The 24,588-nt window shown below is 36.5% G+C and overlaps 4 protein-coding genes and 2 long non-coding RNA genes across 9 annotated transcripts in view; 4 read left to right on the forward strand and 2 right to left on the reverse strand.

Moving 5' to 3' along the window:
- Positions 1-4,354, reverse strand: part of LOC111266626 (aconitate hydratase, mitochondrial) — a 6,054-nt gene extending 1,700 nt beyond the window's left edge. Inside the window, exons 1-5 of the mRNA XM_022844263.2 lie at positions 4,254-4,354; positions 2,590-2,886; positions 1,891-2,276; positions 718-1,649; positions 92-460 (exon numbers count right to left, since the gene is read on the reverse strand). Coding sequence (XP_022699998.1) covers positions 92-460; positions 718-1,649; positions 1,891-2,276; positions 2,590-2,858 — 1,956 coding nt within the window. The 5' untranslated portion in view covers positions 2,859-2,886; positions 4,254-4,354. The remainder of the gene's footprint in view (positions 1-91; positions 461-717; positions 1,650-1,890; positions 2,277-2,589; positions 2,887-4,253) is intronic.
- A 351-nt stretch (positions 4,355-4,705) lies between these two features.
- On the forward strand, positions 4,706-6,369 carry Dim1 (thioredoxin-like protein Dim1). The gene is made up of 2 exons (XM_022844276.2): positions 4,706-5,062; positions 5,643-6,369. The coding sequence occupies exons 1-2, from the start codon at positions 4,910-4,912 to the stop codon at positions 5,916-5,918; spliced, it is 429 nt and encodes a 142-aa protein (XP_022700011.1). The 5' UTR covers positions 4,706-4,909; the 3' UTR covers positions 5,919-6,369.
- Positions 6,370-7,510: 1,141 nt separating this feature from the next.
- On the forward strand, positions 7,511-9,451 carry LOC147752648 (dnaJ homolog subfamily C member 24-like). The gene is made up of 2 exons (XM_086970979.1): positions 7,511-8,148; positions 8,733-9,451. Exons 1-2 carry the CDS (start codon positions 7,990-7,992, stop codon positions 8,970-8,972), a joined length of 399 nt encoding a protein of 132 aa, XP_086827105.1. The 5' UTR covers positions 7,511-7,989; the 3' UTR covers positions 8,973-9,451.
- On the reverse strand, positions 9,447-22,760 carry mEFTs (elongation factor Ts, mitochondrial). 4 transcript variants are annotated; one of them, XM_086970977.1, is made up of 7 exons: positions 22,530-22,760; positions 22,367-22,434; positions 12,954-13,100; positions 11,892-12,156; positions 11,430-11,551; positions 10,894-11,017; positions 9,447-10,009 (listed from the first exon to the last, which is right to left on the reverse strand). In XM_086970977.1, exons 3-7 carry the CDS (start codon positions 13,050-13,052, stop codon positions 9,666-9,668), a joined length of 954 nt encoding a protein of 317 aa, XP_086827103.1. In that variant the 5' UTR covers positions 13,053-13,100; positions 22,367-22,434; positions 22,530-22,760; the 3' UTR covers positions 9,447-9,665. The 4 variants fall into 4 exon arrangements, with proteins under 4 accessions (XP_086827103.1, XP_086827102.1, XP_022700004.1 ...); XM_086970976.1 differs by lacking the exons at positions 22,367-22,434; positions 22,530-22,760 and having other exon boundaries at positions 12,954-13,198; XM_022844269.2 differs by lacking the exons at positions 22,367-22,434; positions 22,530-22,760 and having other exon boundaries at positions 11,892-12,138; positions 12,954-13,197.
- On the forward strand, positions 15,234-18,363 carry LOC147752649 (uncharacterized). The gene is made up of 2 exons (XR_015313521.1): positions 15,234-16,184; positions 18,019-18,363. It is a non-coding gene; the product is annotated as an uncharacterized LOC147752649 (long non-coding RNA).
- Positions 22,761-22,786: 26 nt separating the features above from the next.
- On the forward strand, positions 22,787-24,460 carry LOC147752650 (uncharacterized). The gene is made up of 2 exons (XR_015313520.1): positions 22,787-22,959; positions 23,372-24,460. It is a non-coding gene; the product is annotated as an uncharacterized LOC147752650 (long non-coding RNA).
- Positions 24,461-24,588: the final 128 nt, after the last annotated feature.

The raw sequence follows: 24,588 nt of genomic DNA on the forward strand, positions 1-24,588 counted from the left end.
CATGGGCTCTCTGCAGGACATCTTTTATTATAAAACAGCCGGCTTTTTGTTTTCCTATAAAAGACTCAATACTTCAAGTGTTTACGCGTACCTTATAGTCACGGGCGATTTCAGGAACAGTTCCCCAACTGCCGCTTACGCGGTTCTGGATCTTGTTAGCTTCACCGCTTTCTTCGGGAATCGCTCCAATAAACATATTATTTGAAATATTATCCAGATGGCCACGGTACTTGAGCCAAGGTCCCGCGGCCGAGATGTGATCAGTAGTACATTTGCCCTTTGCCTTTAGCAGAACAACCATGTCTATAAGATCTTTTCCATCCCACTTCGAAAAGGGTGACAAAAGTTGGAGTCGCTGTGACTTGGGATCAACGTCAACTTTGACATTTGATCCGTCAGCGGGCGGAGCCTGGTACGTGTCTTGTCCGGGATCAAAGCCGGCGCGAGGGAGCTCATCTCCCTGGAAAAAAACATCGTTAAAAATGAATATCCTAAACATCCTCTTGTCATATTTATTAAATACTCAAGCGATGTAAATTTATTAAAAAACGGTACAATTTCATTATCCAATTTTTATCAAATATTTGGTTAGAAGTTACTTCGCCCGCTGAGCTAGCAGACAACGGTAAGTAGCGAGTTCTCATGCCATGATAATAGTATCAGATAATTTTAATGAAGCTGTTAAACGTATATCAGTTAATTGAACATTTTACTTACAACAGGAGCTTTGAGCTTAAACTTTTTGCCGTCAGAGCCTGTAAGCTCGTCAGTAAGTGGGTTGAAATCGAGGCGACCGGCTATAGCAAGAGCAGTGACCATTTCGGGCGAGGTGACAAAGGCATGCGTTTGAGGGTTGGCATCGTTCCGTGAGGTGAAGTTGCGGTTGTATGAAGTGACTATGGTGTTTTTCTCACCCTTCTTAATATCTTTGCGGTCCCACTGACCAATGCAAGGGCCACAAGCATTGGCAAGGACCATACCACCGAATTCTTTAAGCACCTTCGCCTGTCCATCACGTTCGATGGTCGCTCGGATCTGTTCCGAGCCGGGAGTCACAGTGAACAAGGATTTAGACTTAACGCCGTGATCAAGAGCTTGCTTGGCCAACATAGCCGAACGAGACATATCTTCGTAAGACGAATTGGTGCATGAGCCGATCAGGCCAACCTTGACGTCTAAAGGCCAGCCCTTTTCTTTGGCAGTTTGGCCCAGCTTGCTGATGGGATGAGCCGCGTCAGGAGTGAACGGACCATTTACATGAGGCTCCAGGCTGTCCAGGTTAATCTCGATAACCTGATCATACTTACAGCCTGCATCAGCGGACAAGAGCTTGTCCTTTACTTGTTCGGCAGCATCAGCAATAGCACGGCGGTTGGTGGAAGCGAGGTAGTCAGCCATACGTGAGTTGAATGGGAACACTGATGTTGTAGCTCCAATCTCTGCGCCCATATTGCAGATCGTACCCATACCAGTGCATGAAATACTCTGCACACCTGGGCCAAAATATTCAACAATTGCACCAGTGCCGCCCTTCACAGTGAGAATACCAGCCAACTTCGTGATTACATCCTTGGAAGAGGTCCACCCAGACATTTTACCCGTAAGGTGAACACCAATCACCTTCGGGCACTTAAGCTCCCACGGTAAACCTATCATACCAAAAATCAGACAGCCACTTACTTGATTGTACCATGCTTTTTAAAGCTGACATAACAGTATTCGCCAAGAAAGTGAATCATTAATCATTAGCAATTTGACTCTTTGTTATCACAGCAATCCGAGAACAAAGAAAAATGCGAATCTGATTGCCCTTGAAGATCAATGATTAGGCTATTGCTTAAGCTGTTCCCAATATTAATGGGACACATATCATATCACCGTTATACGTACCGGCCATAACGTCGACAGCATCGGCGCCACCCACGCCGACACAGAGACCACCAAGACCCCCACCGTTGGGAGTATGTGAGTCAGTTCCGATCATCAGAAGACCGGGGAATGCGTAGTTCTCAAGAATGATCTGATGGATGATACCAGAGCCTGGCTTCCAGAAACCTACTCCGTATTTCGAGCCTGCAGTCGCCAAAAAATTGTAGACCTCCTTGTTTAGATCTTTAGCTCTCGATAGATCCTTATCCCCTCCAAGCTGCGCCTCAATTAAGTGATCACAGTGAATTGTTGACGGAACAGCAACCTTAGGTAAACCCGAAGAGATGAACTGGAGCATGGCCATTTGAGCGGTAGCATCTTGCATGGCGACTCGATCCGGTCTAAGCCTAAAGCATGAATAAATAAACAGCTTTTTTAACATGTCCTAACAGATGTCAATGAAACGTGTGCGTAAACAAATAGATCCACATCCTAGCTACTTATTTATTCATAACAAATGTCTAGTTACTCAAGAGTGCAAAATGCAGGTGTTTATAAGATCAATTGTATCTTTGATATTGTGTACCTTGGCCCCAACAAGAACAGTAAACGTGAAAACTTTATTCACTATAAATATCGTCATTTCACATGAAGCACTGACCGTTAATCTCTTTAATTTTTGTTATTATTTATCCATTGAAGACGAATGACAGTACTTACTTAAGATAGCTTGTGCCACGGACGATCTCCTCTGACTGGGGTTGATCGAGATGGGAGTAAAGCACTTTTTCAGATAGCGTAAAAGGTCGGTTAAGCCTTTTCTTGACGATATCAATGTTAGCGCTAAGCTTATCGTAGGGAAGATATTTGTCCCTCTCGAGGTTGGATAGCGGCACCTGCTTGCATACTGCCGCCGTCGAATGGAAGAAGCGAGCAGAAGGCTCATTGAAACGCTGTAACAGCGCAGTGCTTACCTGACGGTACGCCATTTGGCTGAGTACTCTCTCCGTAGTGATTCTGAAAAGCAGACATGTAAATACAATACTCAGTCGACGAAATGCATTACCTACAGAGTAGCCTACAACAGACTCAACTCGAGATAATAAAACAAAAAAAATTTAATAACAGTCAATTACTAGTTAACCTGGAATCACTGTTGATCTTCGCTGTTGGAGACCAGTAATCACGCGGAAATTCACAAATGTAATAGCTTATTGAGGAATATGATAAATGTTTTTGTTTTTCAAGCATGTTCGTTTATAATCGCACCTTAGCCAATGTATCGCACGCGTCAGCAAGCTGGTCAACTATTTAAAAATAAAATTTAGGACATATACAAAATGCCTTGTTACATCAAATCGATCGAGTTTATGGTCATTGACGTAATCAGCTAGAGAGGTACACAGTAGGCATTAAAAGAGTGGAATTTCGATAGCCAAAAGCTTTTTGCTTTAGAAACCACACACGTCTCATTTGTGTTAATTCGCCCATCTAGTTAGTGCATATGTTTATGTATATAAAACTAAAGATTTTCAGTCTTAAAAACAGTATTTAACAATGTTCCTCTTATAGATAATTTCAAGTAATATGAAAAAAATTATTCGGACGGCTATTGAGACAAACGCTTCCAAGCTGAACTTCCATGCAGCAATAATTCATATGTAGTCTAAAATGTGTTTCAGATATTCACCGCTACCAGTACGCCAGCTAGTTGAACAAACGTCTTTGCTTAACACTCAAGTAGTGCCCGCTAATAATATCCTCTCAAATGCCTTTTTTATTTTATTTTCATTATGTTTACAAGTCTAAGATTTATCATAGATGTTACTGTTTTAGCGATTATACTGCGAGCTAATATGCAACTCGCGATTCTTTTCAATGAAAGGATACATTTTTTTCACTTTGATAGACAAGTAGTCTCGAACTTCTTGCAATAGAGCAATCACCACTGAAGTTAGGTGGACAATAGACGCAGCGAGTGGTCAGTGTGTATGTGATTCGCAAAGGGCAAAGAGGAGTTCAAGATGGAGGGACGTCGCAGTTTTAAGTCATACATTCGTTCGGAAGATTTCAATAAAATACTGCCTTTATTCTATGTAACGTATATTTCCTTTATATCATCTCACTAGCAGCTGCAGTGCTCTGCAGCATCCTATACTATACGAAATCCTGTACGAATCAGTGTAACAACACCTTAGTAGCGCGATTCTGGCTCGAATTCTTGCGCTCCGCCAAATCTGGCCGGTTCAGTTTTGAGGAAAGTGTGGATGCTCGGGCAAAATTGGAAACTATTCTATACACAATGCAGTAAAAATTAACCAATGTGACTACAAACACACTTAGAAACAAAGATAAAAAGCACAGGGTATAACTAGTTCACTTACCAGCAACGGCTACAATTACGCTGCTCTGAGATCTGTTATGTGTGTGACCTCCCGATGATTTCCATGTTACACGGCTATTTATCGACCTCTGTGGCATAATCTAGATCCGATTCTTTTACTTTGTTATGCGAAGCAAACGATGTATGGTTTTCGTTTTCGAAAAATTTCAACTGTGACTTACTTTAATTTATGATCATAGTAATGCAGACCTACATTTTAAGAAATATAGTCGAAAAACAGCAAAGATGTATTCAGCCGTGATCTTTGTAAATAGCTGATAAACTACTAATGAGACCAATATAAAATAACTCATTAGAAATCACTACCGAAATTGGCCCTGTTATATTTCAATAGATTATGGTTAATAAATAAACCAACATGTCATAGCCTTGCTTAAAATACAGAATAGGCACTGTTCAGGTGATCAAAATTGCAGCAATAAGCAATCAGCAAAAATCATCGTCATGCCCAGGAACGTTCGATTTCGCTAAGAGAACGGCTGGTTGATTGTAGACTTTTCCCTTTTTCAGGCTCTGAAGCTCATCTTGTGCTGTGGTAGTCTTTGATACTCGAATTATTTCAAAGCACGAACGTGCTTATTGGCATATTTTCCTTTGTTTTTTTTTAGGGCGTAGCGCTACAAATTCTAGGCGAATATGTCGTATATGATGCAGCATCTCCACAATGGATGGCAAGTCGACCAAGCCATTCTCTCAGAAGAAGATCGAGTTGTCGTGATTCGATTTGGACATGATTGGGATCCGACGTGTATGAAGATGGACGAAGTACTCTACTCCATCGCGGAAAAGGTAGGTAACCATTACATGATTCACTTTTCACGGAATCAACGATTTTTTTTTGCTGTATGTTATGTATGTTGTACTTTATCTTGTAATTTTGACGAAAATCCAACGCTGTAAGAAGTTCGTATAAGCTGACCAAACTTTTATAAATGAAGGAGTCGGTGTAAGAAAGCAAGTGACTTCAAGGCTGTTGTCTTAGTACATAATTTTCAAACTAGCCGACCCGTCTTTCCGTAGTTACCTGAAGTTACGAAGTTCTGGAACCTTTCCAGTCGGCTAATGTAGCGTACAAAAGACATTTTACGAATTTTAAGAATTGGTAGACGTTTTGATATAATTAGTTCATTTTTTAATTACAAAAATATTAACTCTTCTGACTTCCACCGTTGTTTCTTTATAGATTAGTAAAGCCGGTGAGGCTAGAAAAATCTGCGTTTATTTCAGAAATAATAGATAACTAACGTTGCGTGAGTGGATAGTTTATAATATAACTTGTTTAAATTTGTTTAGCTTGAACAAACATTTCAATACGAGTTTCGGTGTATCTATGTGCGTTGCATTCTGTGTGTTATTTTTACATTAACAGGTAAAAAATTTCGCTGTTATTTACCTTGTCGACATCAGTGAAGTTCCGGACTTTAATAAAATGTACGAGTTATACGATCCGTGTACCGTGATGTTCTTCTTTCGCAACAAACACATCATGATCGATCTGGGTACCGGAAATAACAACAAAATCAACTGGGCCCTTGAAGATAAGCAAGAGATGATCGACATTATTGAAACGATCTTTCGCGGGGCCCGTAAAGGTCGCGGTCTCGTTGTATCGCCGAAAGACTATTCTACAAAATACAGATATTGAATAATAGTTTTAGTAGAAATAATAATATTTTATTTTTAGTCTCGCGATCAGAGTCATAAAAGCTACGACAGAACAGATACCGAAACAAACATTGAATAATTATTTATCTAACTAGCCCTACCCAAATCCCAAGATCGAGGAAAACTTGATGCACGTACCATTTGTATACTTGGTTCGTTACCAATTGAATATATTCTCTTGCGCATAGCTTGCGACGAACAAATCAGCTGAAAGAACTTGACAACTTGATTTTTTCTTCTTTTTTTTTTTATAAACGGTTATCTTTCTAACGACACAGGATTGGTGGATCTCCTATATTTAAATTGCGTTTAATTTCATTCCATGCTATGCATCAAAGCTATTTCATGTCTATAGCACTGACAACAAATAATCTCTTAAATAAATAAATTTATTATCAGGATATTGAAAAAGTGATAAAAGACAAAAACAACTTGAACAAAGTTTATTCATTTCTTATGTTTTTAATTGTCTGTCCTTATATATACTACAAATACTATATATAAAAAAGGTGTTCATAATGAGTCATGCATGTAGCTCTGTAAAGTGAACTTCTAATGATGATATACCATATCATCCATGGACGATTGGATGTCCTATCTGTAGAGCAATCATACACAAAGTAAGTCTAATCTAGGTAAACAGGATAGTGATTGATTAATACTAGTACTATTATTGTTTCCAACGGATTTAAATATTCTGTAATGTTTAGCATTCCAAAGATTGTCACATGTTCGTCAGTCGATCCATGAGGTATCTTGCGTTTAAATCTGTTTGTGCTAAGCTCATGCGAAGAACCGTCAGTTAAAACGAGATCTATATTTATCCTATAGGCAATAGTTCTACATGTAATATCAAATTTTTGGTAGTAAAATTTTGGGTTGTCCACCCATTCTGTGGTTGCCTGACCGCACTTATTGGCCTTGCACATGAACCTGTTCAAAGTTTTAATAAATTATGAAAATTACAAAGTACACAAATTTGTTTAACTTAAGTCTCGAACTTTGACAATCAATTCAGGATCGCATGAGTCTCTTAAAAATATATATAAATAAAATATATATAAAAAGTATATAAATGTAAATATATACGTAAAATGAGGATAGATTAACGATCCCTAGCCGGGGCTGAAAACTAAAAGTCGACCTTATATCCGCGCAGCTTCGCATTCAATAAAAGCGTTATCTATTATTATTATTTTGTAAAGCATTAGAGTAACGAATAGATATTTTGGCCTTTTAACCAAATAGGTTAATGCTTGCATGTCACTTGAAACTATAAAAACGCAGACCTCAGGTTGTTAGTTTCATAGCGAGGATTGACCATATTAGTATTATATACAGCTGTCGAAGACAAGCTAATAATTAATATACTTACTGCGCCCTTCAGGGTTTATATGTTATGTCAGATATGTCATATAATTGGGTGCCTCTGTAGATAATTTGGATGAAGCCATTTTGATATTATATGAGATATGAGATAAATTATGTTATCCCCCTTCCCCGCCTTTTAATTCAAGATTTGAAACTGCAGCTTAAAATAGCTGTTGTGCACGTCGTTATGTCATTATTAAATTCGTATATCAAACAGTTCATCGAGCATGTTTTTATATAGGAAGTGCATCAGGGTTCCACGTCAATTTATTCTGACTGTAATTATGGGAACTGTCCATAACTACTTCAGCGCTCAAAGAGCTTCGATCGTATTTTAACCGCCAATCATCGTTGCGGCTGCCCCGACATTTATTTGAACGCAAATGCCTTTTGAATTTACCGCTCTTGGCGACGAGAGTATTTTTCTCTCCCATACAGCACTGAGCGAATGTTTGCCAACCGGTGCATGGTCAACTGCGGTGACACGGAACCCGATTCAAAAAAAACGCTACCAATTCTGTCTTTAATATGTTTTTAGAAAGCTAGAAACACTCAAATAACAATTGTTCATATACTGTGTAAACATTCTTCATCAGGTTCCTCTAGTGTCGAGTCTAAATGCATGGAACTTACTATTCGATTGTTTACTTTATTGTTTTATATCCTTTCGGTACTTTACTATGAGCGAAATACAGGACCACTACAATGTACTCGGTCTTAAACGGACTTGCTCCCTAGATGAGGTTAAACAGGCTTACAAGAAATTAGTGCTTCGGTATCACCCGGATCGCCGAAACGGAGACGAAGCGAAATTTCACGCAATTGAGCGGGCTTACAAGGTGAGTTTTATTGATATATACCTCAGTGCAATATTTGCTGAGCGTCTGGAACTATTGGGTTTTAGGAAGTATTGGCGCGTATAGCAAATGGTGCATCTGCTGATTTATTTAATTAGTGAAGGATACGTGGGAAGTTTAATTTCGATATTATTGCATTATGATTTACACTAAACGTGTTTCTATGAATCCCACTATCGCGAGGTATATTTCGTATCATATGTATTTTATTTTAAAAACTAGTTTATTAATTAGTCTATGTAAACCTAGCATTCCTTTCTATTGCTTTCGTATGATTAGTTAATGACAGCAACACCGACTGAGCCTAACGAGAAAATTACGTTGGTTTTGCCCAGCCAAAATTCGTATTCTCGCCTAATTCAACAACACGGGTAAATTTGCTATTCCGTCAAACTTTTCACTGATGAATCTTATTTAAATGTGTAGGTTGACACTCAGTGGACAAAGCGTGATCTTCACTGATCAATGTTGAAAAATATTATTTCTTTAAATACAGCTATGATGAATCGTTCATACACATATTTATGTATATAAGATGTTATATTTTTGTTTTCTCTTCTTAATAGGTTCTTTCCGATCCAAAATCCCGCGAAAATTACGACGTTCAACTGGACAATTCTTCTCGGCTAGATCATCCTATTTGGCAGGTAGTGACTTTAGACGAGCTCGATTCAAATGAGGGCCTATATACGTTCGAGTGTAGATGTGGAGGAATTATGGAACTAAGTAGGCACCTGAGCAATCAGTTACCTACGATCATTCAATGCGAAGATTGTTCGACTTACGTACGCGTTGATCCCAGATAATACTAGTTTATATATATAAATTCGTGTGTGCTAATTAAAGTTTACATACATGTGCTTCGTCATCGCTAACACTGTATTTTCCGAAAATGTATCCATTGAAATGCGTGTAACACAAAATGTACAAGCAAGCTTAAATTAGAATGTTTTTATCATTTTTTCATAAAACTAGCAGAGTGCAATATGGATTCATAGGAAGCTTTGCAAAATTCGTACGTACACTAAAATATGGAGACATTATTCTGTTCCTAAACATTTATCTATGTATTGTATAGTACTAATTAGACCTACAATTTATATTATTATATATTATTATAAACCAAATATGAACTTAATAGTATGAAAAGTAGGTTCGTTGAGATGTTGCGAATATTTCACAAATAAAGTTTGTTATATTTAAGCCTAAATTATAATAAAAGTCGTCAAATCATATGCATATTATAGGTAACCATGCTAGAATAAAGGCACGTTTACACATTCAATTATAGTATATTTATTGATAAGAATAACATGAACTCAAAAGGTGTCACTCTTATACTGTTGTGGTTATTTTTTATTAATTTACCATCAGTACATTAATACTATCAACATTTTGACACAGGCATATATGCTACATTAGCTAAAATAGAACAGGAAAGATAAACCTAGGCCCACGCTAATTCCCTTCGATATGTCCTCTTTCGCCTATTTATCGATTTAATCTTTATTTTCAATCATTTCCTGAGCGCACTCAAATCGATAGAATCTAGTGATCTGCATGCCGTGCTCCTGGAGTAGTTCGCCGACTGTCGTGTCCGGATCAAATACAAAGTCTTGCATTAACAACCTATGTTCGTTGTCTTTGCTTGGTCTAGCTTGTGGAGTATGATCATCGGCATCTTCGTTAAGGTTTTCAGCATTTTCGGAGCTTTTTGCCTGCACTTTCTGTGCAGCATCTTTCTCCGATAGTTCTTTATTCAGATCCTCTAGTTTGCCGATTGACATAGGTTTCATACCGATGATATGTTGGCATATTTTTTCAGCAACGTCGTCATTTCCACCTAAAAGTGTTGCACAATATTCATAACTAAGCTTGGTATACAAAGAAGAAAGAAGTATGGAAAATGAACATTTAGAATTAAAATGGTCATTCCAAACCAAAAATAGCAAATGCAAATACATTTTGCACTATATAATTTTAAATACCAATGACTTCTCATTTTTGCGATGAACACAATGAAAAAATTATATTGGTAAACCAAGTACTTATACCGCGTTACGTGGTATTTAAAAATGCGCAATTCAGGTAGTACATAAGACCTCTTGGTACTTGTGGAGATAATCTAAATAACGAAATTATTTGGATACAAAAAGGTCACCCTGAAACATCTTTATTTATAATAAAACTCGGTATACACCCAGGTATTCTTTTAACCGGACTATGTATCACTGTATGTATACTGTACTAAACCAAATGTGACTACTGTATCATCTTCGAGCGTATCTTATTAATGTAAAAAGAAAATTACCACAACGCTTTGCTCTTATACAGACACTACGGAAACAATAAATCCAGTTTATGTAGAGCAGCATATGTTTTTAGAGTTTGATGTACTATAAAATGAATTTTAGCTAATCGGTTGAAGCTTAAAAAGATTTCGAATTTTTTAATACTTTCTATTTGGCGAATTAAGAAATGCTTTAACGAATCATTAGAGAAAGACAGACTATTTTTAATTTTAATTTGAAACTGATCAGAACTAAAATCTTAAAAAATAAATGACGAAAATTTGTCCTACTTCCCATAAAACCAGTTAGGTTAGTAAATAATAATCTACCGGTTAGTAGTCAATTACATAAATCTCACTATTATTCTATCCGAACCATGATATATACTAGATATTATATACAAAAGATCCTCAGAAGTCATTTCTAGCTACTATACCTTTGTACAACATTACTGCTCCGTATTTTCCGAAAGCACCGTCTGGGTGACATGTTGCCGCTAATCGTTCATCCCCCTTTGCTGCAACAATAACCGACTGACGAAGGCCTACTTTTTCTCCAATCTACGGAAACAAGAGATGGCGAATTTAGCGAATCGGAAATGGCGTTATATTCTATTTGTTGGCTTCCAGAAACAAATGACAATAAATGTCACTGATGACGAAAGATCCCTAAATGAATGTGTACTTTGGAATTTGACGGTTCACAATACGTGGCGCAAACACCAAATTTACCTCGCGTATGGGGCAATTAAAGAAATGTGCACTTTATTTTCTAATCATACAAAAACTTACAAGAAGTTTCTGTATGATGAAGACACAAAGCATATTTCCATTACTAAGGGGTCTTTGATCATAGAGGATATAATTTAGAAATCCTAAAAATTGAAAAAGCATAAAGTTAATATGAATTAGAATATCGACTACTCCGCTATCTCCTCCGATGGATAATTTTTCGAATGGAACCAGAACAAACCTTTGCTACCAATCTAGCCCGGCCTTCGTCCACACTCTGGCCGTCCATGACAAGTTGAGAAAGTTTTTCCCAAGGCAGTGCCTGTAGGTTCGTCCCTGCAGCCAAATTACCTTTACGGACTTCTGAAATCAAAACAGGACACATAACTATATCTATTTAATATTGAAGTGTCGTTGATAGCACTCGAAACAGCCTTTTAAACCAAAACAAAAAAATAGGCATATATTAAGGCATACATCCTGAAATTTTCAGCGCACTATGAACGTCTGCAAAAGTCAATGCATTACTTGTAGGACAAAATGACAAATCTTTCATTTTACCGAATTAGAGGGATCGCTATTTTAGTTACGAACGAAATATCAAAACCATGAATTAGGCTGCAACTAATCGAAGGTAAATCGTAATGTTGATGTAAAGTATATATTTTAAGTAAGCGATAAGAAACCAGAAGCTAGAATTAACCTTGACAAAGGGTCTCGGAAATCTTGTGGGCAAAACCGCGCAATTCCGAATTTCGTGCTACAAAATCGGTTTCACAGTTCACTTCAGTTACAGCAACAAGATTACTTCCAAGGCCTGCCATGGCGAAGACACCTTGTTGAGCTTCTCGCGCTTCAGAACGTTCGAGCTTAGTCCAACCCTTCTTTAACGCTTCGGCCTGGAGCCAAGCTGTAGCTTGTGTCACGTCATTGTTGGTTTGTTCCAGGGCCTGAAAAAAACATATGAGCTCATCACGTAGGCACAAAAGTACTACTCAATAAGTTGATCTCAAATTAGTTGCTCTAATGAAGTATTAACCGCGTCAGATTAGCTAAAAAATGGGGCTTGCTAACCACATTCAAATTTCAATTACTGTTATATCGTTGCGCATATAATGGCTTGCCATTTTCTTTTAGGTCCCCTTTAGAGAACAGCTATATACTTAATCCATTAATAAGCAATTATATTAAGCTTGATGTCAGCTAGATCTTATTGACTTGACAAATAGCTTTATTTACACAACCATGGTGTATACATCAGAATTTAGAATATTCACGTCAGCATAACATGGATAGAAATCATGCTCATGGATTATCCTCTATTATTTTACAGACGGTGGTAAATGAAATGGAAAGTTTTTCATGTTTTCATACATTGTTAACTTATACTTTTAAGCAAATTATTTGACCACCAAAGACGTAATCGCAGGCGTTTATTTAGTACCAAAAATTACTTACTAAAAAAACTATAGATACATGCAACGTTAACGTGGGAAAGTAAATCCATACAGAATATATAACTTTTCTCCTTCAATCTATCCACGGTAATACTTTTGTTAACCTTAAGTAACCACAAACTAGAACGGAAAGAAATTTACCCGGTCTCGTTCACGAAGTTGTTTTTTCCTAATGCATTAATTTTGCAACTTCGCATGAATTCACAGCATGTGCCGCGGAACGCTTTATTCGCCGTAATGATTCGTCGAATAATTATTCTATTTTTCACACCTAATAAAATATACGTGAGTCTTTTTTTGGTATCTACCTGCTTACAGTGCTGGAACGAATGGCCTGTACTCTTACGAAGAGTCACCAACGATTGTTTGCAAACATCTACTCTTAATAGACGTGTCAGGAATACCATGCTGTTGACTCTTATTTGACCACTTCACTTCAAGCTGACCATAAACACCTCAAAAAAGAGAGAGAAATTTTTGACTGGTTTTACACGCGAACAAATGAAGTAAACTTTGGAAGCGCACCTTACGCAAGTAAACGGGCTTTATTTACAGAGGGCGCTGTAAGTGTTGCGGAACAATTTAAAGTAACGGGGCTAAATGGAACCCGCTTGTCATTTTCCGGGTTTCTTTATTTTGGTAAACCTCTAAATAACGCTATCCTACTCTAGGAAATTTTGTTAAATAATTTTTATCTTTTTTTATATGTATTTGAAAAAGTTACTACCAACAAAATTATAGCTAGCTAAACACGAGATTTATCTAAAAACAAAGAAATATGTTTTGTAAAATGTACAGATCAAATACAACAAAAGTATGATGTGCGGATCAAAATGATTTCGAAGAGGAACAGTTTTTTGATACTTTTTTTTATAATCACATTATTTTCACTATATACAGTCCTTATAAAACTGTATTGGATATCTGGCATATGTAACACGTGAAATTTGCACGACGTTGGTAATTCAATGAACGCAATTCCGAGGTTGATTATATATATAGAACATATAGAACATGTAAATGTTAAGTTAAAACATCCTAAAGTATTGTTCTATCGAAATGATATAAGCATATAATACAGCATATTTTTCAAGACTTGTTCGAATAGCAGTGGCCTTGCGGAAGCCATACAAAGGACCGTAACAAAGCTATACACTTACCGTTGAAAAGGCTGAGCTTCAATAAAATTGGTATATTTGTACAGCAAATTGCAAAACAGCAAACTAATCACCCTATAAACGGCTATAAAACTCCTGTATTTGCGCCGCAAGGATGATTGTTACTGTCAGAGAGGTTTTGGCTGCAAAATATTTGCTCTGATCTGCCACATGTGACACAAAATTACGACTGCAAAAAAATAAAGTGATTTTTGGATGGCAACTATTTTGTCCTTACAAATGCATGTTGTCGCACTTTACCAAGACTAATTCCCCTTTAAAGGTTTATTAATTTCAATAAAACTTCGATTTCTTTAATCAAGTCACCAAATGAAATCTCATGCAAAGTTCTTCTATGTAACAAACTTACTTTCGAATTTATTTTTAATTTTGGCCTGTGAGATAAGATCTATACCTATTAGCTTTGCTTTGACTCCACGTTAGGTATTTACGGATATACGTATTGGACTTGATGACGCTATATGGCGTGTCTATGAGCTAATGTAGCTCTTGGCTAGCCCAGTGTTTGTGAATGCCCGATAGCTTTAACTAATGATTTCTATATCAAATTCCGTAATTGAGCGTCAAACTGATAAACCTTACCTTGTTGTCACCTACAAAAGGATCCGCTATTGCATTGTAGCGTATTGTTTGTACAATACGCTTAAGGCAATACGCTGCTATAAAAAAGCATGTTCCTGATTTTTGGTTTGCTTGTTAGAGGTTAGTTGCGAATTTATTAGTATATATCATTTAAGCTAGAGCACTGAAGCGCTTTTAAAATGCCTGAATAATGTGCTCTTTATCGTTTTTAATAATCATATATTGACTCCTCTACTTTATTGTCTACTACTCAATGTGGTCGCTTGTTTCGTGGGAAATGATTTTTTGTGTACTGGGTTATTGGATCTTAGTAAGTTATTCAGTGATTTATTTTCCATGAGTCGCATTGAATATGCGCATCTGATGCTACGCAATACTGCGCTGGTTTTTCTTCCATTCCAACTTACAGCGAAAGCTGACATGCTGGGTCCGAATTCCTTGCAGTTGTTCTGTTTCTTTACTGCACTACCCCAGTTACTGTGGCACACTGTTTAATGTTCCATTGCAGTTTTTTCATTCTGGTTTTCCACTATGTTCTACGAATGACCCCGCTACTTTGCTTTATCGATTTTTTATTTATCGATCGAAGTTTTATCGATTCAATCACATTGCTTTTGTAATTCCATGACCCAGCGGTAATTATTCATCTTGCCTTTATTTAAATAATTCATTATTGTTCTCTAAGCACGATGTGATACTGCAGCAAATGTTCCACTCTCTGCGTTAATAGGCCTTGGCATAACTGTGGAAAGCCTGTTGCACCAATCAATGAAGATCCGTCTGATACGAGTAAAAAATTGAGCCTATACTGTTCTTACTAAACCGGTATTTCACTGTCTCGAGGTACAGGAGTCTCTAATTTGTTGGATTTTATGTATATGTTAGACCGTTGGTTGACTCGGATTTTTTTCTAAAGAAAACGCTATATTCGGCTTTATAGCACGAAATTAAAAAATATATATATACTTTGATTTGAAATCTTCATTCTCTGGAGCTCAGCCTTCTAATTTAAAGCAAACGTCGGGAGAATTAAGGCCATCTCTAGAAAAGGACCATGTCCATTCCAACCATGATCGCAGAATCTCAAAAAAAAAAAAAAGATTTGCCGAACATAGCCTCAAGTGCGACTAAGGTCTGCTAGAGCCTCTAGAATAAAAAGAACAAATCGACTCTATCATTTATTTTTCGTATAAGACAATCGGTTTTTCTGAATCAATTGTACCGTAGCGTATATATATATATATATATGTATACATGAAGTTCTAACCATTAGGTGTAAATTACATGTTCCTGTGATAGCTTAGTGGGTAACGTATTGGCCTGGTAATCTTCGGGACGCGTTGTGGTTTGGATTCTAAGCCGGGCTCTGGCATGAGCCAGCCGTATGATGAAGGGCGATAACGGAAGTACAATAGAACTGTGCAGGACATTGAATGACTTATGCGCCAACAATGTTATCAATTTTCACGTATGGTATCACGTGTCAGAAGCTTGTTTGGAGCAAAGTTACAGCAAGTTCCGTTTAGTCGTAAGCGAGAATGCGGAGTCAAAAGCCCTCAAGATTGTAGGGTACGATTTATAAGCTAATGAAACAGTAACTACTGCTTTCATGACATGGGATGCATATTCGTTAATTTATAATGTCTTCTTTTAGAAGTGGTGGATACATCTCTGCTAAAAGTTGAATCAACGGACGGTTATGACAGCGCTGAAGCTACAGCGACTTTTCAAAAATATGGACAAATCACACCGAAGGACGCTTGTCTGGAATACGGCTTTGTAAGTGGTAAAATTTGTATTTAAGAATGGCATAGATACTAAGACACTGTACCGATTGTTGTTACTTAAAAATATCAACGAGCATTTTTAACCAGTATATATTACAAGCTCTGAAGTGAAGAAAGTGTACGTTTTATTTATAAAATTTTATAAAAAATATATTTATTTAGAAATCTATAAAAAGGTAAATTTTATACAAAATTTATAAAAAAAATGTTAACTTTCTATTTTTCTTCACGGGAAATGCGGATTTGTAAGACGTTTGAACTTAGAGGATGCACCGTGACATTAAATATGTTTAAATGTTCGGCGTCTAATTTGAACAATTCTATGAGCTTATTTATTAGCTATTTCTATTAAATATGTTAATTATTTTTTAAAATGTTTCGCAACGCATACGAAACGTAAACCAACCAAAACACTGCTGTTTTAACTAGTTAGAATTGACTCAAAATTGAAATATTGAAAAATAGTCATCATCGTGGAAGCAAGCATCGATAATTATAAACAAGTAGTTAACCTAAGCAAATGTTTGCCACCTTGCTGCTGTATAACCTGTGTTGGACGATTAGTTTACGGTAGAAGCTCAATAATACCTTGATCATAAATGCCCAACATCACGTTAAGCCGACGCCCTGCATCGTCGCAGGTAAACGCACACATAATCGCGTAATCACCGTACTTGAAAGAGGGATTGTCGTGGACTTTACAGTGGGACTAAGCTAGAAATGGGGATGTACAGGAAATTCTGGGTGAATTCGGTGAAATTGATGCATTACTTGATAACATTCTGTGTTTAAACGTGTCGAAAGTTTCGAAAGGCACTGAGAGCATTGAGCTCACTTTACATTGACGACTTTTGAATGTGAACCGATTGCACATTAAAAGGTGTTAATTAGGTCGCATGCTCTATCGAACGTACTAGGGGGCGTGTGCATTTTGGTCTAACGTGTTTGGCAAAAAAGGCTAATGTCATCATAACGAACACGTTAATTTTATTAGGCATAACGTTATAAATATCTATATTTATCGAAGAAACCCTTTAGTGCGACGATTTTTTATCGAAGTGTCGACCCATATATTGGGTAAATAATGTGTTAATATAGGGAGTGTTTTTACTTTTTGTACAATCCTTGACGTTTGAATTCAATTTTCCGTAGTCAACCGTAGCTAGTACGAAAAGAGGACTGCAAACAGTTAAATAGCTTAGGATATGGTGTAAATTTTATTCGTTTAGACTTATTCATTCGAATTTAACAAAGATATATACTAAATACTTAAAAGAAAAATCAAGTTTTCTTTTCAAGTAGTAAAAGCCTAGCAGCTATGGTCTGGATGGTAAAGGTCCTGAAGGTAAAACTTTATTTAAAAAATTTTTTAAAAATTTGTAAAAATGCATTTATTTAAACACATTTATTGGACTATAAAAGTATTGCACTTATTGCAGAGCTTTTATGCATCATTTTTGTAAGGTATTTTCAAGATGGGGAAAGTATTATAATTTCGGTCTTTGAAAAACGACAGCGTCTGCCGGCTGAGATTATCTCTTATTTCTCAGGAGTCTATGCCTTGTATTGCAATGGAGGGGTCATTGTTGTTTACTTATCTACCTCTCTACACTCATTTAGATCCTTAGTCCCAAATCGGTATGGGTTGACCAGAGATAAGTCAACCTACAGACAACTGTTGAAGACTGCTCACAATTAGGCTCTTGCTAAAAATCATCACTTTGCACTGTATAGGGTTTATTTTGATTTTTCCCATAACTTAGCAAAGTGTATCATGACCAGTTACGATTAATCTTAAAGATGTTTGCTTTCGGTATGAGTTTCAGGTTACGTACTGGTGTGGCGCTTATCTAACGGATCGATCATTCAAAGGGAAAGTCGGACACTATTCGTTACCGTAAAGATTTTACCCGAGGTCCTTAGGGCTCTTATCTAGGCACTTTTTAATACAGCAAGAATGGTCAAGGCTTCTAAGTTCTATACGAGCATGTCGCTATCAAATATAAAGTATGCCTCGACGATCTAAAAATCTTTGTCGAGATAAACCAGGCAACAGATGTAGCTTCAGATGATCGGGTCCCGTGTGTGATGGCATACAAAAACATACGTATCACTCTTGAAGCAGATTTTAAGTTCAGAAAATATATTGTGACTCTTCAAAGACAATCTCACTACTATGCAATCTTATATTACGAACTTTTTCTTATGAAATTCAAAATTTTGCTTGAACTTTCAAAATGCACTGGTTGTTTGTAAATAATTGTCTTTCTTATAAAGACGGTGTCCTTTTCATCGTAAAAATATAAGGACGCTAAAAAATATTTAGGATGGTTTTCTAAAATGGGTAACATGAAAAATGTGGTGTGAGTTTATTGAGCGGGAAAGCATTGCATTTTTCAACAAAGATTATAATCTGTGTTTGTTTTGCGAAATATGTAAGGACAGATCCAGCAATTTAATTATAATTAAGAAAAATAATCTGCGTAGTGGTGTGTCTGTGATTGTTCCAGAAATAGTCACTCTTGAGAGTGCTAACAGTTTATTTTCACGGCGGATAGCAAGGCTAGCAGATAAAGAGCTCGCCCTATGCGACCATTTTGTAACAAGTTCGTAAACCCTTGAAACAGAAAAGACCTTGTATTGTATTGCAAAACTACATGACAGCTAAATATTTATTGTTTTTTATATTTTGAAAATAGGCCTAGTCAAATTCGTATAATTTGCGAAGAATGGCGTAACAAAAGAAAAAGTCACCTGCAAAAAAAGCAATCGGTATATTGTAGTTTAATATCGCAAATAAAGCAGCATTAAGTTATTGTTTACCATGTTATCAAAAATGAAAAAAGCATGTACGAACTGCATTTATGCCTACGCATACAACATTTTTGCTACTCCAGCGATAAAGAAATGATCAGCCTCTTCTTATTTATTGGTCTTTGAATGTTTTAGACGGAAAAAGCAACCGCTGTTCATTCAGGCTTGAGTTGTTGCGTGCAGTGTATCGCATTAAGCTCTCGCCGCTATGCCCGATGGGGCAAAATGTGGCCTCGAACTTGTAAGTCTTAGTTTTGTATGTAATTTTTGAAGTTTCAGAGATTCACAAAGCTATATAGCATTATACTAATAATAATAATAATAATAGAGCTCTATAGGCTTGCTAACCTAGAGGCTCTATAAGTTGTTCACCTTGAGTATTCTTTACTTCTATAAAATAATTATCTAGTCACAGGCATATTGGTGTATGTCTAATAGAATATATAACGTTCATACTTGTGTTCCCTATTTCATTATTGCATGGCTTTTTAAGATACATACATATATATATTTCTTAAAAAGAGTCATTCGGGTGGACAAACTGCCGTCAAGCAGATAAAAGCTTCCCTCTTGATCTCCTTTGACCACATAACCAAATCATGCTAAGTGGGATAGCGTATTTCAGATTAGCCGACTTTATTTAATTAAATGTGACAAAGATTTCCAGATACCTTGCTTACGTCAACCTTGTTCGGAAAAATCCAACACATTTACATCATGGAAGATGCAGAATCATAGAGCTACATAATTTTATAAACAATAAGCTGATGTAGTGTCTTGTTACCCGCCAGATATTTTTTAAACTCGATCTGAAAAGGCAATCCCATCTCACTCTTGACAAGAAGGGACATGAGAGAAAAAAATATTCAGTTGTCGAAATAAAAAAAATGGCACTAAAAATTTCGCCCCTGCAATGAGTTGCAGGGACGAGTGTTTTCATATTGTATATACATGTTTTCGTATTGGGGTTTTGCATCTTTTTTCAAAGCTTAGTATCTCGCAACCATTTAGGCGGTTAAACATTGTCATTAAATCACGTCAGCGGAGCCATTTATCGAATTGCATTAATCAAAGACAGCCTTTATGCGAAAAAGTGCTCATAATATAGTTAATTCGTATTTTCTTTTTAAAAACATTTCAGTGTCTTATAAGTACAAGAATAATATATAACTAGAGAACAGCGTGATAAATGATAGAAGTATGCTATATAAATGCAATATATAAATGGATTACAGTCGAAGCTCGCCACGTGTATTCACTAAAGTATTTCATCCACTTGTGCAATCTATATTAGAAATATATATTTTTACGATGTTTTTCATTTTCTTTGTCGTGCTAGCCCTCGATTATCATGAATCAGTCTACGCACCGTTGAATCTTAAGAAATTCTGGCTGTCCATCTGTGATTGTGTCCTGTATAAATTGAGTGTTTAGTTAAATGTTTTGACAAACCTTATCTGCTCACCTGGCATCTACTGCATTTATCCGAAAAACAAGATTATTTCACACTATAACCTTCCCTCACCAACCACTTATCGAAAAAATGATGTGCTGATCAATGGTCACTCGATGATCTAGAACTCTATAAGCTCCAGCATTATCTACGAACACTTCGATGCTATCAAGTTTTGACGTCACAGTTTGTAATGACGTCATCAGTCGTCACTTTATGCTTTCCTCCCTTCATAGACTCCATTCGAATCTCTGTGTAAAGAACGAATGATTCTTCTGGCCTTTTACTCTGTGATTCCTCTCCTTTATTTAGGGTTCATGATATTCCTCGTCATCAATGAAGTCAGCCGATAGCGTAAAATCGGTGGTAACCGTTTTTTGGATCTATGCAATGAAGTTAATAAGCATGCTAAGCTTGATAACGTTTTCGCTTCTGATTGAAAATATCTCAACGGCTGAAGGAGTTTTTATAAATTTAACTTTCTTTCGAAAAGTCTTCGGTGGTTGTAGCAACATTTCACCATATAATACTTGATGTATAACGCTACAGATTTGAGATAGTCTAGTACATATCGACAGTCCTTGTTACCGCCACTGTTGTTCCCGCTGCTGCTGTTATAGACAAATTTGGGACAGAGCATCTGGATGATAATTATTTTCATTTTTTATTATCACTATTATTTGGGCATTCATTTGCAAGCATCTGGTTTACACCAATAAAAGTAGGACAACAATGATAGCACTGAATTAAGTTATAGCTGCACTGGTGATGTCAGATGACGGCACAAGGATAAAAATGATGATGACACGACAACGGCGCCAAAAATAAATGTGTCAGCGGGATGGCTCGACATCAAACCGGTGATCGATGGTCGACACATAGTAAACGTTAAGGCCATAATTAATCGTAGAATCAATGCAAATGCTAATTATTTTCCTGTTTTTATGCTGAACACGAATGTACGAATGTACAATTAGACTCCATCAACCTGCTAGTATTCATAGCAGTACAAAATGTAGGGACAAAGAGATGACATTGTGAGACAATATCCTTACAGTTCAACTACACTGTGGCTGCAAATCGATATGCGTGCGCTCGAGCGCATTAAGAACTTCCGGGTTTCCCTAAACGGTAGTAACTTTAAGTGATTTGCAGGCAAGGCACAAATAGCCAATTTGGAGTACTACATTACGGAAGTACCGATGTTCCCTTTTCTGCAATATAAATAGGCTACCTTTTAGGAGAAAGGAAAAATACGGGCCTCGAGTCTTATTAAAAAAAAAGAAATTTTGGGTTGATGAAGAAAATACTAACGTTAATCAACGTTAGTTAATGAAGATACTAGCTTAATAATAATAATATTTGAGAAATAAGTCTCTGCCATATCGGCTATTGTTTCTTACGCATTTACGTCGGACTGAAAAAGAAGGCCAAACAAGCAACAACCGGCACAAATTAGCCTAAAATGTGTGCCTAAAATTACATTGATCAAAGCAGAAATTTTTTATTGATCGACGAACGTTAACATCCCATTGCCAAAGTCAGACGATGATCCAATCCTTTGTCGAGGCTGATCAACATACACATATAGCTGTTACATCTTTAACTGTATTATCAAAATAATGAAAGAAACTTCGTTAATTCATAAAAATTGAGCACAATATAAGATCTGATTCATCATTATGAATATGTATTACCTAACCTGTTTTTGAATCACTCTAAGTGCCTGCTTGTTAGTAAATATAACGTTTACAAGTACGTTTATATCAGCTGTTTATCGCCCTATTTACCTAAGCTGTATTTAAATTTACTTTCTTACTATTTATCTATCGATTAAAAAGCTTACTTAAAGGCCCAGTCGAATGACAAGGCACACACTAACAGAAGCATTTTGAACAATCACTTACTTTTCAAATGTGGGTCGTCTTGCCAGAGTGACGTCATCCAGACGCAAATTCCGTCATTTTAACGACGTCTAAAGGGTTGCAATCAATTAGCTAGATTCAACCCAATAATAGCTTTTATATTACATGAAATAAGAACAGAATGCGCTAATTCACTTATTATCACCTGATGAGCGGAGAAAGGGCAGGTACGATCCGTAAGAGTGGGTACTATCAGTACTTTTAGCGAACACTCGCCTTTTGGTAGTTGTGCTGGGATAAACGGGCCGACAATTGACCATGAACGCTTAAGGCAACAGAACAAATGCGTTGCCGCTCGCACGGACACATTGCACGCAGATGGTGCAAAAAGCCACGAGTGGATCAAATCAGGATGCAATCATATCATCATGCGCGCAAATATTGAGATGAAGCATGTATTGGTTTGACTTGACGCGGTGACACTTTAGTATGCACTGAAATATACGTAGAATAGAGAAAGGGCTTATGAAAGGCCAACCTCATCGAATAGGTTTCACGCTAAACTGCTCATCGAGTGTATATAATGCAAAATGGGCATTCTGTTAACCGTGTATTACTGGTTTGAAAATGTTATGGTGTGAACAATATTCTTGGTAACAATTCGCTACTGTTAGCAGTTAGTTCGATGGCAGGCCACCAGCTGTTGACTAAAATTGCCCTATTGAAAAAAATTTGTTATCAAAGGAATATACACATTAAACGCATGTGTTCTCTATACTAAAACCTTTTTTCCAGCTTTAAATAACGTATGTATGTTCTGCACATTCTTTGCTTCGCAGCTGCAGCCAGTAATCGTTACGGCGAATTTTTTACATAAAATATATAGATTAATTCTAGAAAACAAAATATAGATTCGTAATAATAATCTAGTTATAGACTGCTAGCTAGTTCGATATTAATTGACCTAAGTAGAAGTTAGTGCAGTAAAAATATCACTTGGTTGCCCTCAAATGTCTAAGAAATACATATACCTCTTGTGTGTTTTAGATGTATCGAAACCACATATGCCGCAAGGGTCAGTGTATTCAAGGAGTATTTGGCGACTTTTTTCCGCTCAAGAACAAATGATCCTTTTTCCTTTGAAGATCGGATTCCGTACAGGAGACCCTTATCTGATGAGTTGTGTGGCAAAGATGACAAGATCGACATAATTGTATTGAAATTACACAAACATAAATTCAGAAACATATAAACTACGCCAAATACACGTGCAAAAAACCTACAGAATAAAATCAAGAACTCGTGAGCTTGAATGATATTTTTTGTTTATAGTCAAATATATTTAGCGTGCGAAGTTATATATATTGAGACTCTTCTGCAAGAAAATGATCGCCCTTTAAATATATACGCATTTGTCGTTCGGACATGAAAAGGCCTACAAGCATTTTTAATAAGATTTTACTTACAGTGCTTAAAGGGACAAAATTTTGAACCAAATCTAAGTTTAAAAAAAAGAAAAACCCAAAAACCAGTGTTAAATAAAAATGGACAGATGTAAATGAAATGCAAGTTTTTCAGTGCATCTTATAAATGACTAAGAGACCGATGTATAGATGATTCCTAACATAAGTTGGCACAGTGCACTTAGGCTTACGGTCACGCGTGGCATAGGGATGAGATAAAAACAAAAAGTTCTCACCTAAACAGTTATTAGTTATCACTGTGAACACTAATGTAGCATATAGTGATAACAGTGTAAATTAACTAATAGCCGTCACCAAGCGGCCTTAACTTTTAGGCTCATTGCCGTACTAAGCAAATCAGATGATCTTTGAATACGATGCAGATCATCGGATGTATTTACGACTACAATTCTCATATTTAATACAAATAATAAACTTCCATGCTAAATGTAAATTCGTGGGTCATTACAAAAATACTGAATTGATTTCACTAAAATTACGTTGACTAACGTATAGACCTGTTATATAACGAATCAAAATTTGTTAACTTTTTAAGTTCAAAAATTAGGATCAATATGTCTTGACGAAAATTAAATCCTGATTTCTGTTACTGAAAGATTGTGTTTTTGTGAGCGAATTTCAATATGGAAAATAAATTATCTTACTTTTAACAGGAATTGTCAATAATACCGCTCTAGCTATAGTAATTTGTTGAATCTAAGCTGTTCTTTATATGTTTACTTAGTCGGCAACGTATAGGGCGGAAATATTAGGACCATTATTCAGCGCACATGACGGTCT

This window comes from Varroa jacobsoni, unplaced genomic scaffold, assembly GCF_002532875.2.
Source record: "Varroa jacobsoni isolate VJ856 unplaced genomic scaffold, vjacob_1.0 scaffold_1104, whole genome shotgun sequence".
Taxonomy (NCBI): domain Eukaryota; kingdom Metazoa; phylum Arthropoda; class Arachnida; order Mesostigmata; family Varroidae; genus Varroa; species Varroa jacobsoni.

Bases quoted from the DNA above. Each gene is read 5' to 3' on its own strand.
- mEFTs (XM_086970977.1), bottom strand. From the start codon at position 13,052: ATGGTATTCCTGACACGTCTATTAAGAGTAGATGTTTGCAAACAATCG. The intron at 11,552-11,891 runs GTTAATTCTAGC...TTTTGATTTCAG, and splicing joins TTCCGAGACCCTTTGTCAAG to AAGTCCGTAAAGGTAATTTG. The intron at 11,018-11,429 runs GTTTGTTCTGGT...TTGTTTCCGTAG, and splicing joins GGGCTAGATTGGTAGCAAAG to ATTGGAGAAAAAGTAGGCCT.
- LOC147752648 (XM_086970979.1), top strand. From the start codon at position 7,990: ATGAGCGAAATACAGGACCACTACAATGTACTCGGTCTTAAACGGACT. The intron at 8,149-8,732 runs GTGAGTTTTATT...TCTTCTTAATAG, and splicing joins CAATTGAGCGGGCTTACAAG to GTTCTTTCCGATCCAAAATC.
- Dim1 (XM_022844276.2), top strand. From the start codon at position 4,910: ATGTCGTATATGATGCAGCATCTCCACAATGGATGGCAAGTCGACCAA. The intron at 5,063-5,642 runs GTAGGTAACCAT...TTACATTAACAG, and splicing joins TCTACTCCATCGCGGAAAAG to GTAAAAAATTTCGCTGTTAT.